Below are 14,550 nucleotides of genomic sequence, written 5' to 3' on the forward strand. Positions count from 1 at the left end.
CTCTTCAGTGGTCTTCTCACCTGGTCAGCAGTGAGACTCACTGTAGAGATGACCGGTGGGGGAGGTGTGAGGTGGGCTATTAGGAGGGGGGAGGGAGGGGGAGTGGAGTGGGCTGCTGAGGACTGGCAGCAGAGGAGTCAGGATGAGGGAGGTCAGAGGGTGCAGTATCAAATCTGTTAAAGAACAGATTTATCTCATTAGCCCTGTCCATGCTGCCCTCTACTCCTCTGTTGTTGCTGGACCTGAACCCGGTGATGGTCCTCATTCCATTCCAGACCTCCCTCACATTGTTCTGCTGGAGGTTCCACTGCAGCTTCCTCTTATATTTGTTCTTAGCCTCCCTGATATTTGTCTTCAGTTCCCTCTGGATCATTCTCAACTCCTCCCTGTCTCCAACTCTGAAGGCCCTCTTCTTCTTGTTAAGGAGAGCTTTAATGTCCTTTTTTTACCCATGGCTTATTGTTTGGGTAACATTTAACAGTCCTGGTTGGGAGAGTGGAGTCCAAACAGAAGTTGATATCATCTGTAATGCACACTGTGAGCCTGTCGATGTCCTCTCCGTGTGGCTCATAGAGTGCCGGCCAGTCTGTAGAAGAAGCCCTGCAGTGCCTCGTAAGTCTCCTCAGACCATGTAGTCACAGGATGATAAGATCATTTCACATATGCAAAGGAACCCATGACTCATCAGACTGAGACCACAACACAGACCCATAAAGCCCAGCTGTGAATATGGATTTGTGCTCCTAAAAACATAGTCCCACCCTGTGGGAGGCAGCACTATCTAACACCATCTTTTTAGATTTTTAGTGTTAGTTGAGCAATCTGCAGTGACTTCCCATCACCAGCAGCAGTACAAGCAGATACACAGCACCAGCAGAGTCACTTCTGGAGTTATCAGAGTTATTAGAACAGAATGGAGATAACAGAGGATGTTTATGAAAATTCAAATATTTTTCTAGAACAAAGATCAGGATCCAAATGCAGGGACCCTGTGAATGAGGATCAGATGACCAGAGGAAACCAACAGAACCTCAGTTCAGTAAATCCTCAGGACAAAGGTGAGGTTAAGGCTCTACTGCATTTTTATAATTGTGCTAAATCATTTTTGGAAATAAAAAATAAAATAAAATGAAACATTTCCCAGCATTTATTCTAGAACACTGGTTCTCAAGCTGTGGTAACTGTTCCACTGGTGGAATGTGAAGCAGCAAGAGGTGATACGCCTCTTTAACCCTTTCAACTCATCGTGGTGCTGTGAAGCCTCTGGGAGTAATCCAGTGTGAAAAACCACCTAAAAATCAAGGCGCTCCTTCAAAATGTTTGTCTTATGTCCTTGTCATGAAAGATTCTAATGACATTCGCTATAATCAGAAAAAAAGACGCTGGAAAGGGACAAGAAAGACGATGTTTACTTTCAGTTTCGTTTTGATTCACATCACGTCAACCCACTGTCTCTGGGCAGAAAACTGAGTCATCAGCAAAAACATATTCCTATTATTGATTTATAGTTTTTCAAGGTTTTTTTTAGGTTTCACATCAAATAACACTGCATTAGGTCAACAAATATAAACTAAAAAGCTTAAATAATTATTTATTGTGTGTTTTCTAAATAAACAAGTATTATTTCATCATTTTTTAAAAAGATTATAATAATAATAATAACTGTAAACATTATCAGCATCTGAGAAAACTGCCAAAGTACCAAAATGTTTTTTATTTGTTGAGATATTGTCCATATTTGCCCTGAACTAAATTCCTGAAAGTCTGGGCCTGCTGTGACTGTCAGAACTTTATCAGTCATACATCCCAGAGCTTAGAATATCAAGAAAAATATGTCCGTCTGATGCTACAAATTTATTTTGTCACAGTAATATGACATGTAATAAATTAGCATCAAAAATGCTTATGTTTTCAACTAAAATACACCTCACACTAACAATCTGTGTCAAGATATCCACTGTGGGAATATGATTTCAAGGCTGTACATTGAGAAATATGAAAAAAAAAGAGCAGGCGCTAGGTAAAATTTTTGGTCAAAACATGACAAATTTATAGAAAAATTGATTTATCGGTCAGCATGAAAACCTCAAGTGATTACATATTTGAGTAGCTAAGGTTCTTTAGAAAATAAAACAACATATTGAATATGGCTATGTCACATAATTACTGTTTAAATGCAACTGAAAGAGGCACTGACAAAAAAACAGAATAGCAAAATAGCTATATATATAGGGTCCATGGGGTTAATAAAATCTGGTTGTGTTAAAAAAATAAAACATGGGCTATGAATAAATGGTAGTTCAGTCTGTGAGGGAAGGGCTGGGGCAGTTCAACCATTTATTACTGAACATAAGAAAAGGCTAGAGACAGATGTGAGTGATTTGATGTTTATTACAAAAAGGGCAAAGTGGAAACGAGAAAAACAAATCGAGACACAAACAGTGAAATATTCCTGAGCCCAGAAGAACTACTTCTACAGGAACATTTTTTTTAAATGTGAGTTTGAATAACCTTTTAAATGTTTAATACATCACTAGATCTTAAGGTTCCTTTCCCATTTAAACACATCAGCAAAAACTGTTCTTTATAGAACCAGAAGAGGTTCTTCTATGGCATCGTTCACAGAACATTTTGTAGGACTTTTATTTTTAAGATTGTAAAATTAGAGAGAACCCTTAACTGAAGTAAATCAGCATGGCCGATCTTCACCCACTGTTTAACAGCACTGTGCCTCCTTCACCTACTGATACCAGCGCCGAGGACCACTGTGACCTGCTCCAAGCGCCGCACTGTTTTCACCTATAGTCTGTTAAAGTACATATTAAACATATCTCTTCTTGTTTTTATTTCTCTCTCAATGCTTATTTCCCCAAAATTGTATGTGATCTCATGAATGTATCATTACAGTTCAGGCCTGTAGTTATTAGTATTCTCATTACTTTTAGTAATTATTTTAGAGCAACTTTGTGTAATGAAAATTACAAATATTCAAGCAAATCATTCATAGGATTCACAGTGAGAACCACTGTTTTAGAAGATTACACATGTGACATTCATCTTTTCAATTTAGAATATAAAGGTTAATTCACTGAAATGTATCACATATTTACAGTGAATTTCTGTTCTAGAGTCTAGACAGAGCAGACTGTACAGACTGGCTGTGGTGGGTCTGGGGCTGCTGTGCGTTCTCCTGCTAATAGCCATCACAGTGCTGTGGATCAAGTTTAACAGCCTGAATTTACAGAGAGACCAACTACAGAGCAGTTACACCAACCTGATGATGGAGAGAGACCAGTTTAATGCCAGTTCCACCAGCCTGATGAAGGAGAGAGATCAGCTACAGACCAGTAACACCAACCTGATGATGGAGAGAGACCAGTTTAATGCCAGTTCCACCAGCCTGATGAAGGAGAGAGATCAGCTACAGACCAGTAACACCAACCTGATGAAGGAGAGAGACCAGCTACAGACCAGTAACACCAACCTGATGAAGGAGAGAGACCAGCTACAGACCAGTAACACCAACCTGATGAAGGAGAGAGATCAGCTACAGACCAGTAACACCAACCTGATGAAGGAGAGAGACCAGCTACAGACCAGTAACACCAACCTGATGAAGGAGAGAGACCAGCTACAGACCAGTAACACCAACCTGATGAGGGAGAGAGACCAGCTACAGACCAGTTACACCAACCTGATGAAGGAGAGAGACCAGCTACAGACCAGTAACACCAACCTGATGAGGGAGAGAGACCAGCTACAGACCAGTAACACCAACCTGATGAGGGAGAGAGACCAGCTACAGACCAGTAACACCAACCTGATGAGGGAGAGAGACCAGCTACAGACCAGTAACACCAACCTGATGAAGGAGAGAGACCAGCTACAGACCAGTAACACTAACCTGATGAAGGAGAGAGACCAGTTACAGACCAGTAACACCAACCTGATGAGGGTGAGAGACCAGCTACAGACCAGTAACACCAACCTGATGAAGGAGAGAGACCAGCTACAGACCAGTAACACCAACCTGATGAGGGAGAGAGACCAGCTACAGACCAGTAACACCAACCTGATGAAGGAGAGAGACCAGCTACAGACCAGTAACTCCAACCTGATGAGGGAGAGAGACCAGTTACAGACCAGTTACACCAACCTGATGAGGGAGAGAGACCAGTTACAGACCAGTAACACCAACCTGATGAGGGAGAGAGACCAGCTACAGACCAGTAACACCAACCTGATGAGGGAGAGAGACCAGTTAAAGAGCAGTGTGTTCACAGACCTTGGTGAGGAAATACATTCTTAGATTTAAAATGTTTGACTCCTTAAATAACTGATTTCTGGATGTGGAGCTACATTCAAACGCATTTCAAACTAAAACTAAATCTTTTTTCTGAATGTTACCAGCAATTAAATCAAATCAGGTTAATTTTCACATCACATTAACACAGGTGTAAAGGTGAAACGCTTAGCTGTGCAGTCCCTTCCAGTATACCACACATAATTTAGACTATACCTACAATATACAATCATCATTTTAGCAATAAAACTGTGTATTAATGTAAAGTATGAAATGTGTAGATGTGTGCTGTAATTACTGGCATCAGATAAGACTGAATTACACACGCAGTTTTAAGAACTTGAGCAGTGAGAACAAGTTTTGGTGGTTTCAGTGTTTCAGTTCCTGTAACGTAAGGTAAAGTGCTGTGTACAGAGCTGTTTTTGTTCATGTGGTTGTTGCCAGTGACGGACAGTGAAGTTTTACACTTTGCTAAAGGCTTGTCAGCAGCCAGTGTTGGCTAATACATGCCCTACAATGTAAATGGTAACATATTCTGTTAGATTTCTCAGAGAACAGTGTTCTGAATACTTTGGAATTCATCAGTATTTTCTAAGACTTTAAAACAGTGTGAATGTGGTGATCACACCCTGATTATTTAAGAAGAATATTCTGTTGTGTTCTTCCACTGTAGCTTCTTTCTGAATGTAGTAGTTTTCCTGAATGTAAACATTTTCTATAAAGCAGTAAAGACTGAGAGTATGGAAACACAGAAGATGCACAAAGATTTGTCTGGTTTAAAAAAACAAATCCACAGATGTTGGAAATGAAAATATTACCACATCATTTACAGCAAAGTTGGGACTCTGAGCAAAATGTAAATATAAACAGAATGTGTGGAGGTGTGAATCATTTAAACCATATATTTAATTAATAATGCTACAATAAAGAGGTTAATTGTTCAAATATAAGTGACATTCCTGGGTTTAAAAGAGCGTCTGAGAGAGTCTGAGTCTTTCAGAAATAAAGCTGTGGAGGGCTTCACTGTGCTGTGAAAGACTGTGGACAAACAAGTGAAATTATTCTACAATAACGTTTCTCAACTTTAAATAGTAACTGTCTTGGGGAACTCCTCATCTACAGAAGATAATATCATTACAACCTTCAGAGAAACTCTCTGTGTAGCTGGTATTTTACAGAAGGGCACACAGTTCAGGACACAACACACATCCACAGCACACACTGGAAGATTGTGATTCAGGAGTTGTGTATTTTATTTCAGAACACAAGGCATTATTATTGTACCTACACACACCCACCCCCCCCCCCCCCCCACACACACACACACACACACACACACATACACACACAAAAGACCCAAAAAAGAAACCATACCCATTACTCTAATGTCTTACACTTACTACCTCACACACTGCCAAAAAACATACGTTGGTAGGTGGATTGGAGACTCAAAAGTGTCAATAGGTTTGAGTGTGTGAGTGTGTTTCTCCCTGTGAAGGACTGGTGCCCACTCCAGGGTGTGTTCAACGTTGTGCCCAGTGATTCTGGGGAGGCTCCGGACCCACCGCCGCCATGAACTGGATAAGGGTTACAGACAATGAATGAATGTTATTATAGAGAGATATGCAAGGGCCAAGGCTCAAAAACAGTATCTGGCTGTGGTCTTTGGGCCCTCAGACAGCACTGAATTAAACACAGGCAGGTTTCTGTAATGGAATCACTGCATGGGCTCAGAAACACTTCAGAAATCCACTCTGTAAACACAATTGTGTTCAAATAATAAAAAAAAAAAATAAAAAAAAAGCAGTTAATAAACAAATATAAACATGACCCAGAAACACCTCCTTCTCTGGGCCTGAGCTCATTTAACGCTGTAACAGAGCCCTGAGCTCATTTAACACTGTAACAGAGCCCTGAGCTCATTTAACACTGTAACAGAGCCCTGAGCTGTGGAGAAGCTGAAATCCTGTAACAGGCAAGAATCAGAAAAATTCAATTTCAAAACTACAGCCACTGGTCTCCTCAGTTCCCAAACGCTCACAGAGTGGAAACTGTTAATGGCAGTGATTCAGAATGAGAAAATATTTTTTCTAAACACAAACTTTCTCAGTTTGAATATTTACAATGTTGTCTTTGTACTGTTTTAAATTTAATGTAGGTTTATATTATTTGAACATCATTGCATTATGTGTTTAATCACATTTTTCAGAATGTCCCAACATTTTTGGAACTCTCTAGAATTCCTGCACATACTTTCCTCCTAAAATGACCTGCTGCTGGTTTTTTGTCATATCATGACACATCTTCCTACACACAACCTCACTCTATATTTCTCAGTACTGTGCACTGGTTAATGGTCAGAACCACACGGTCTGTCCTGTGTGTATTTGTCTGTGCTCATGATCTGTGCTGCATCATGGTCCTGGAGGAACATCATCTGGTTTCAGTCTGTACTTGTTCATAGCTGAAATGATAAAAAAAAACCTCTTGAACTTGGTGTGTGTTTGTGTGTTCACAGAAAGGCACAGTTGGGTGTTTTTTGACACCTCTGCATACTACATCTCTACTGACAAGAAGACCTGGAGTGAGAGCAGGGACGACTGTGAAGACAATGGAGGAGATCTGGTCATCATAAACAGCAAAGAAGAACAGGTGTGTGTATGTGTGTGTGTATGTGTGTGTGTGTGTGTGTGTGTGTGTGTGTGTGTGTGTGTGTGAGAGAGAGAGAGAGAGAGAGAGAGAAATATTAAGAGACAGAGACTGTTCTTTAAGCATTTTCACACTGACAGGAATACCTCACAAGGGAGGTGGGCAGTAAACAACCTTGGATTGGTCTGACTGACAGTGAGAGGGAGAACCAGTGGAAGTGGGTGGACGGCTCAGCACTAACCTTTGCGTAAGTAAATTTAACCAACTGTATTAGCTCCATTTATCCAGTCATACACAGATTTAAGCAAAAAATATAAATTAAATAAAACCAACAAAGAACAGACCTCATTCACTGAAAACACCTGAATGTTTTGAATTGTTATGTAAATTTACCCAGTTGCAGATTGTTGAAGGGTTTGCTGTTGTCAGACGGGAACAGAATGGAGACGCTTGTAGACTCGAGTACAATAAAATGGGTTTAATGAGATTATAGCAACAAACACCATCAAACTGTTCAAGGTCAAAATCCAAAAGAACAGAGCAAAGACAGGTGAAAGATCAAACAACAGAAAGAAATACAGTGTCCTACAAAAGACGAGAGGAACAGTCCACAAACGGGCAAAGGTCAAAACCAGAAACAACAGGATTAAAAAAGAGTGAGACAAAATTCAGAGGCACATTATAGGACTTCCTCTCGCGTATTTTCACTGAAATGATCTGCTGAGGTGGTGTATAAATGATACTCTGCCATAAAATATTAGTCTTTCTCTATCTGTGATTGGGGAGTGTTACTCCACGTGACTCTGTTTACTCTGTGAAGAGGCTGAAAGAATAAACCTGACATTACAACAACACACACTCACCACACCTCTGCTACTGTGTTATTGTCTCGAGCGGACGAACTAAAGTGAGATATAGAAATGTTCCCCTCAAATCAGCAGATTCCAACTTCTACAAGGTGCCATGGTGTAGTTGGAGTGTGAAGGCTGGTGTTCCTCCTCCCTCCTGTGTAGCGTTTTATTAATCCTCCACCTTCCATTACATTCTACCTGCTGTTTCATGGAACAAGATGTTAAGTTCAGGTCAGTTTTACTTTTACAGTTGTTTTCAAAGCTGTGTTCATCACAAAGTCATAGCCCTGATGGAGTGGTCAGAGAAATTCTCCTTCAGCAAAGCAGGCTCTACCCAGGCCTTCGCTCCTTCATCCCTCCTTCATCCTCACACTCTGTTCCAGGTCGTCCAACGCCTCCCTCCTCCTCCCTCCCTCCTCCTCCCTTAAATCTCTCCTCTTCATTCCTCTGTCTGCTGGCTCCAGCAATCTCTGACTTCTATAATGAACATTTAAAACATGTCACACAGCTCAAATAAGGACAGAGCAGACACTTGATAAATGTTTGGAGCAGGTCCCATATCGATCACATGAAACGATGAAGGTGTGGACTCCAGGTTTAGAGAGAAGCTGATGTAAAGAGGTGAGGGTTAAACACTGATGAGACACTAATTCATATTCTGTGTGTTTCAGATACTGGGCTGAGGGAGAACCAAACAACTTGAATGAAGAAGACTGTGTTCAAATGAGCTACCGGGAAAACAAAACCTGGAATGACTTGTCTTGTTCTTCCAAACTTCAGTGGATCTGTGAAAGAAGAATGTTTCACTGATAAAATAATATGTTTTTCAAAGCAGTTCTAAACAGCACCACAATAAGGATCCTCTATTGTTACAATGTCCAGAAGAAACATGTGTGGCCCCACAGAGAACCCTTTTCAAAGATGTGCAATATTAAACCAGTCAGTCACATATTGATCTGATGAACATTTTCAAGAGGTAAATGTTTGTAGAAAGTGCTCATGGTTCTAAATAGAACCTAAATCTTTACTAAAGAACCCTCAAAGAGCCCCTTTATTAAGAGTATAGTGTAGAGTTTAGATCTCAGTGTAGTGTGTGGAACAATGTACTGTATTTTCATGTATCAGAGCGTCACAGTGGAGCAGCAGGTAGTGTCTCTTTCACAGCTCCAGGGTCCTGGAGGTTGTGGGTTCAAGTCTGTGAGGAGTGTGGTGTGCTCTCCCTGTGTCTGCGTGGGTTTCCTCTGGGTGACTGTCTGTGAAGAGTGTGGTGTGTTCTCTCTGTGTCTGCGTGGGTTTCCTCCGGGTGACAGTCTGTGAGGAGTGTGGTGTGTTCTCTCTGTGTCTGCGTGGGTTTCCTCCGGGTGACTGTCTGTGAGGAGTGTGGTGTGTTCTCCCTGTGTCTGCGTGGGTTTCCTCTGGGTGACTGTCTGTGAAGATTGTGGTGTGTTCTTCCTGTGTCCGCGTGGGTTTCCTCCGGGTGAATGTCTGTGAAGAGTGTGGTGTGTTCTCCCTGTGTCTGCGTGGGTTTCCTCTGGGTGACTGTCTGTGAAGAGTGTGGTGTGTTCTCCCTGTGTCTGTGTGGTTTTAATCCGGCTGCTCTGGTTTCCTCCCACACTCCAAAACCACACATTGGTAGGAGGATTGGAGACTCAAAAGTGTCCGTAGGTGTGAGTGTGTGTCACCCTGTGAAGGACGGGCTCCCCCTCCAGGGTGTGTTCCTGCCTTGTGCCCAATGATTCCGGGTAGATTCCTTCTTGTTGGTGTCTGAAGTGTAAATTGTCTGTAAGTGTTTATTCACTGTTTGAATTCCCACAGAAACTCATGTGTAACTCGAGCTGTTTAGTTTTGTAGCACTTTCGCTCTGTGTTTACTTTCATGCAGTTAGCGCTCTCCTGAATTTAGAGTCAGTTCCACCTTAAGTATACTCTAAAAAATGGTTGGGTTGAAATAACCCAAGTTGGTTCAATTTGTCAACCCAGCGCTGGGTCAAATAGGGACAAACCCAGCATTAGTTATTTTAACCCAGCTATGCTGGGTTACCAGTTTAACCCAACAGGCTGGGTTATTGACATTGACCCACTATTGGGTAAAAACAACTATATTGTAGGGTTACGGCAACCTTTGGGTTGGTTCATTTTTAATCAATTTAATGCAAGCATGCACACAAATATTATTCCAGAATATTTTTATTGATAAGCCAACAAACACAAATAAAAATATAATCAGTGTCTAGCTGGAATAAAAGACATACGTACAGTAGTCAAGTTATCAAAATATTGTAGATTTTTATACATTTAAAATATTCAAAAATAAAATGTAAAGTGTATTTATATTGTTTATACACACGGACAACAAGAGAATCAAGCAACACAAAATAATTTACCAAGAGACACATCTAGTCCAGAAGTCCACAAAAAACAAGTTCAAATTATTTTTCTTCAGGTTATAAATGTTATTGAAAAGACAATTAATAAGTGACAACAAGATATTGGAGGTCAAATACGTAAAATGCTTTGAAGCAAACATCCACTGCTCTCAGTAGTGTGCTCTGCTCCGGAGCTTGTCCACTGAATTACAAAAGCTTGAGAACAACGACTGCAGTCCCCAAGCATCAGAACATATGGAAGCTCCCTGGTGTCCTTGGTATGTCTTAAATACTTAGCCATATTACTTCCAACCTAGGAAAACAAGTTGAGCAAAGGTGGGAAAGAGGAAATTGAATTAATGTATGAATGAGTGAATAAATTTACAAAATCACAAACTAACTCACATGGAATTCCAGAGTACAGCCCACAATAGGTTAAGCGTTTGTACTATATAACAGAAATAAAAAGCACCTGCACATTTGTGGCCTACAGCCTGGACACTAAGCTTTTAGAGTAATGATATGTTTGGACAGATGTTAGCTTTGACAGCGTGTTAGTTGCCTTTCTTTGTTATGTTTATCCCAACTTTACATTATATTTTACTGATATTATTCCCATGTTCGCACATTTACAATAAAAATGCTTTAAATGTCATTGTCTAAAGTCCATAAGAATAAAAAAGTCACAGACAAATCAAGTGGCGCTGTTTCATCTCTTATGTATATTATTTAATATAATACATATTAAGGAGTCTATGTTACTAGATAACATGACAGACTTTAAATTGATTATGGCCAGCAAGAAGAATGTATTGATCAATGCATTCATTATGCGTTACATAAGAAAAACAGCTGCAAAAGCATAAAAATCTATTTTTTCTGTTTCTAGGGAACAGCTTCAAATATATCTATATATTTTCCTGTTTGAAAACAAAAATTGTGAATAAAACATCTGCCTTTTAAAATGAGGATGTGGGTGATGTTCTGAATGTGGAGTGCACTACTCATTTTAACCACTTGCTGTCAGCATTAAAGATTACTCCTTTAATTAAAGTGTATAATTAGCACGTTTCAACACACATTTCTCATGACTAATAAACATACATCTATCAGATCTTGAACATTTTAATATTTGTATTCCAAACTGGCTATATATACTTTGCCAGTATATATACAGGTGAACTAGCGGTGGCTTGTTCGCCTGCGGGCCACTTTTGTGGATCAGGCTGCATTTGTATTTGGATCGGGTGAAATGCGAGAGGAAAGTCTCAAAATCCAAAAACCCGAGAGAGGAAATGAACAAATGCACGTCACGGAAAACACGTGAGTGACTCTATTCACAAACGCAGATTCAACAGTTCACAAATAAATTTTAAATTCGAGACTTTGACTTTACAAATATTTACAATGTAAATTTAAACAAATGTATTTATTTTTGCATAAAATTGTGATATATCTATGAAAAACAAACACGTGTGTTTATGAATGTAACTGTATTTGTACAAACTGCAGACTGTGAGATACAGATTGGGACGTGTTCATTTGTAAACAGTGAAACATATTTATGACTTGTGTTTAATTTGTGTTTAACATTTACACATTTGTAAAGTATTTTGAGACTAATCTCTCTCCATATGCGGTGTCCAACAGACGTGGATATTCTTGTAGTATTTCTACAACTGTTTTGGTCCGATTCTCCCTTATCCATTAGCTCTATGGATTGCAGTCACCTTCATGTATTGTCTAACATGGCTTGGTGGATGAATGTTGTCCTTAAGCCACTCTTGCATAGCCCTGTCCACAGTCACAGCAGACGCTGAGGAGTAGAGGTAATAAAATACATTTTTTAAATATATTAAAAAAAAAAGAAATGTGATTAAAAAATAAAAGATTTTAAACCTAAATATAAAACAAAACTTTCCGGGTCAGTGCTCTGGGGACAAATACATGCTTTATACAGACCTCAATATGGCGTACAAAAGTTTAAAGTGTTGTGTACCAAATAGTTGTCATTTAAAGGTCATCACTGATTTTTAAGGTAACTGTTGTGTAGTATTAAAAATGACACTTGTCTTTTAATGAAAGAAAAATTATTTTGAAAAGGAGAGTAAAGAATTTAATTACCGAAAGCGCTACAAAACTTAACTACTCGAGTTACAAATGTGTTTCTGTGGTAACTCAAACAAAGAATAAAACTTACAGTTTTCTCCCCCTCAAACATGGCGTTTTACCTTAAAAGACTCAAAACTTACGAATGTAAACAAAACGGAGAGAACTGTGTTTTCCCACAAATGTAGACATTCCCTTTAAACGAGACATCAAAACACCATGAAGCCTGAGTTTTAATCCCAAATCACTCAATACTCCTTATGTACTGCACTACGCACGTCATTAACTTACTGAATCTAAATCTTAACAGTGCATTATATATTCCTAATACAACATCATTTATATTTATTCATATGTGGGAATCTGAAATCTATTGCTATCTGCTTGTGTACAGTGTAGTGTATGACTGATGTAATTTAATACAGAGAAAGTGAAGAGCTATTTGTGTTTCAGACAAAGACAGATGTGCTGTCTCAGTTTTCCTCATCCACGTGAGCACAGTGACAACCATGTTTTTAAAAGTCTCCACCTTGGGAGAGCATTTTTGCAAAATCTCAATTTTCAGTGACCTGTGTGGGGATGGGAGGCCAAAACCGAGACAAAACCTTGTTTTTTTTCGTGTATAGACAAAACGTCTATACCTGAAAACTCACTGTCCTTAAACATTATATACATTGTTGCAAAACTAAAATTGAGTACGAGAGAGAGAGAGGGGATGCACACAAAACTTTTACATACCTTCGATTTTAGGAATTAATGTTTGAAGATTCCAGTCTTTGTTTGAACAAATTCATCCATGTGTCACTGCAGATATCAACATAACATTTTAGAAAGACATGTACAATACTTCATAGAACAAGACCAAATAAAAAAAAACACCATGTGTAAAGTTAGAAAGTCAAGATGATCCACTGTGTTGTCAATAATATTAATAAATTAATTATATATAAATTATATATATAAATATTATATATATAAATTAATAATAAATAATAATAATAATAGTAATATACTAATATAATAATAATAATAATAATAATAATAATAATAATAATAATAATAATATTCGTTTTTTTCGGTTTCTTCTTTTCGCTCGTGCTTCTCGGCTTCCCGCCTATTCCGACGCACGCCGTGACTGTTCCCTTTCAGGTCCGCATACACAACTCAATGCTGCTCAACCCAGCAATTGGGTTATACAAATAACCCAGCATTTTTTAGAGTGTAATGTAACTGTAACAGCAAAAATAAGTCAGTGTTACTGATGGAGAATTCACTTATTCATAGATCAGGCATGGGACATTCCCCCAGAGGCAAAAATATACAGACATGTGACTGTAATAAACAAATAATATAGAAAACATGTGACTGTAATAAACAAATAATATAGAAAATATGTGACTGTAATAAACAAATAATATAGAGACATGAGAATTATTTTAAACAAATTAGTTTTATGACAATAATTATTAAAATGGTTGAAGGGCTACCTGAGTTTAAAACTCAGGCCTGAACTCTGTGGGAAAAAAGGCAAATGGTAGCATGAGATTGTTTGGTACAGCAAGATAAGACATCCATAGAAGATAAGGATACCTTTTTAATTGGGCTCCTATGATACACTGCATACCTAGAAGATGAGGGTATCATTTTAATTGGGGTCCTATGGAACACAACCTAATGGGAGGGGCGAGATGACACCCCAGAAAGTGTATGTAAACTGTGGTTTTCAGTATGACATTGTGAGTGAGTCTGCAGGAGGCTTCTGAGACTGCTCCACAATGCTTTAAGAAAATAAAGAGACTGCTGATCTTCCAAGAAGTCGTCTTCATCTTTCAAGTATTTTTAAAAAGAACTAGAAACTTTTATTAGAACGTATTTTTTAAGTATTATAGTTAGACTAGATATAAGATTAATACGTCGTGGTAACGATAGTTACCCCCCTATGGAGCAGGAATAGAGCAACATCCTCATCTCGGTTCATCACTTTAATTGTTTGTAGGGCTCTCTCAGCCATTTCTCTGCTGTGAGCAGAGAGAGAGAGAGAGAGAGAGAGAGAGAGAGAGAGAGAGAGAGAGAAATCCTACGACACAGAACAGAAAAAGACACTGGGGCTTCTTCGTCCAGAGCAAAGCAAAGAAAAAAGTGAAGAATTTCATAAAAAATGTTTTTTGATTATAATTGTGAAACACCCCACTTTTGAAAGGACACCGAAAAAAGCACGAAACACAGCAAATTGTGCTTTACATTTGGGCTGTAGTGACACCACATGTCTGACA

At 38.9% G+C, this 14,550-nt stretch overlaps 1 protein-coding gene across 1 annotated transcript in view; it reads left to right on the forward strand.

The window, feature by feature from the left end:
* The first annotated feature begins 994 nt into the window (after positions 1 to 994).
* The window catches only part of LOC136709951 (uncharacterized protein MCAP_0864-like), a 37,267-nt gene continuing 23,711 nt past the window's right edge, over positions 995 to 14,550 (forward strand). Inside the window, exons 1-2 of the mRNA XM_066685555.1 lie at positions 995 to 1,058; positions 3,129 to 4,273. Of these exons, the coding sequence (XP_066541652.1) occupies positions 1,007 to 1,058; positions 3,129 to 4,273 (1,197 nt within the window). The 5' untranslated portion in view covers positions 995 to 1,006. The remainder of the gene's footprint in view (positions 1,059 to 3,128; positions 4,274 to 14,550) is intronic.

Source organism: Hoplias malabaricus, chromosome 11 (assembly GCF_029633855.1).
Source record: "Hoplias malabaricus isolate fHopMal1 chromosome 11, fHopMal1.hap1, whole genome shotgun sequence".
Taxonomy (NCBI): Eukaryota; Metazoa; Chordata; class Actinopteri; order Characiformes; family Erythrinidae; genus Hoplias; species Hoplias malabaricus.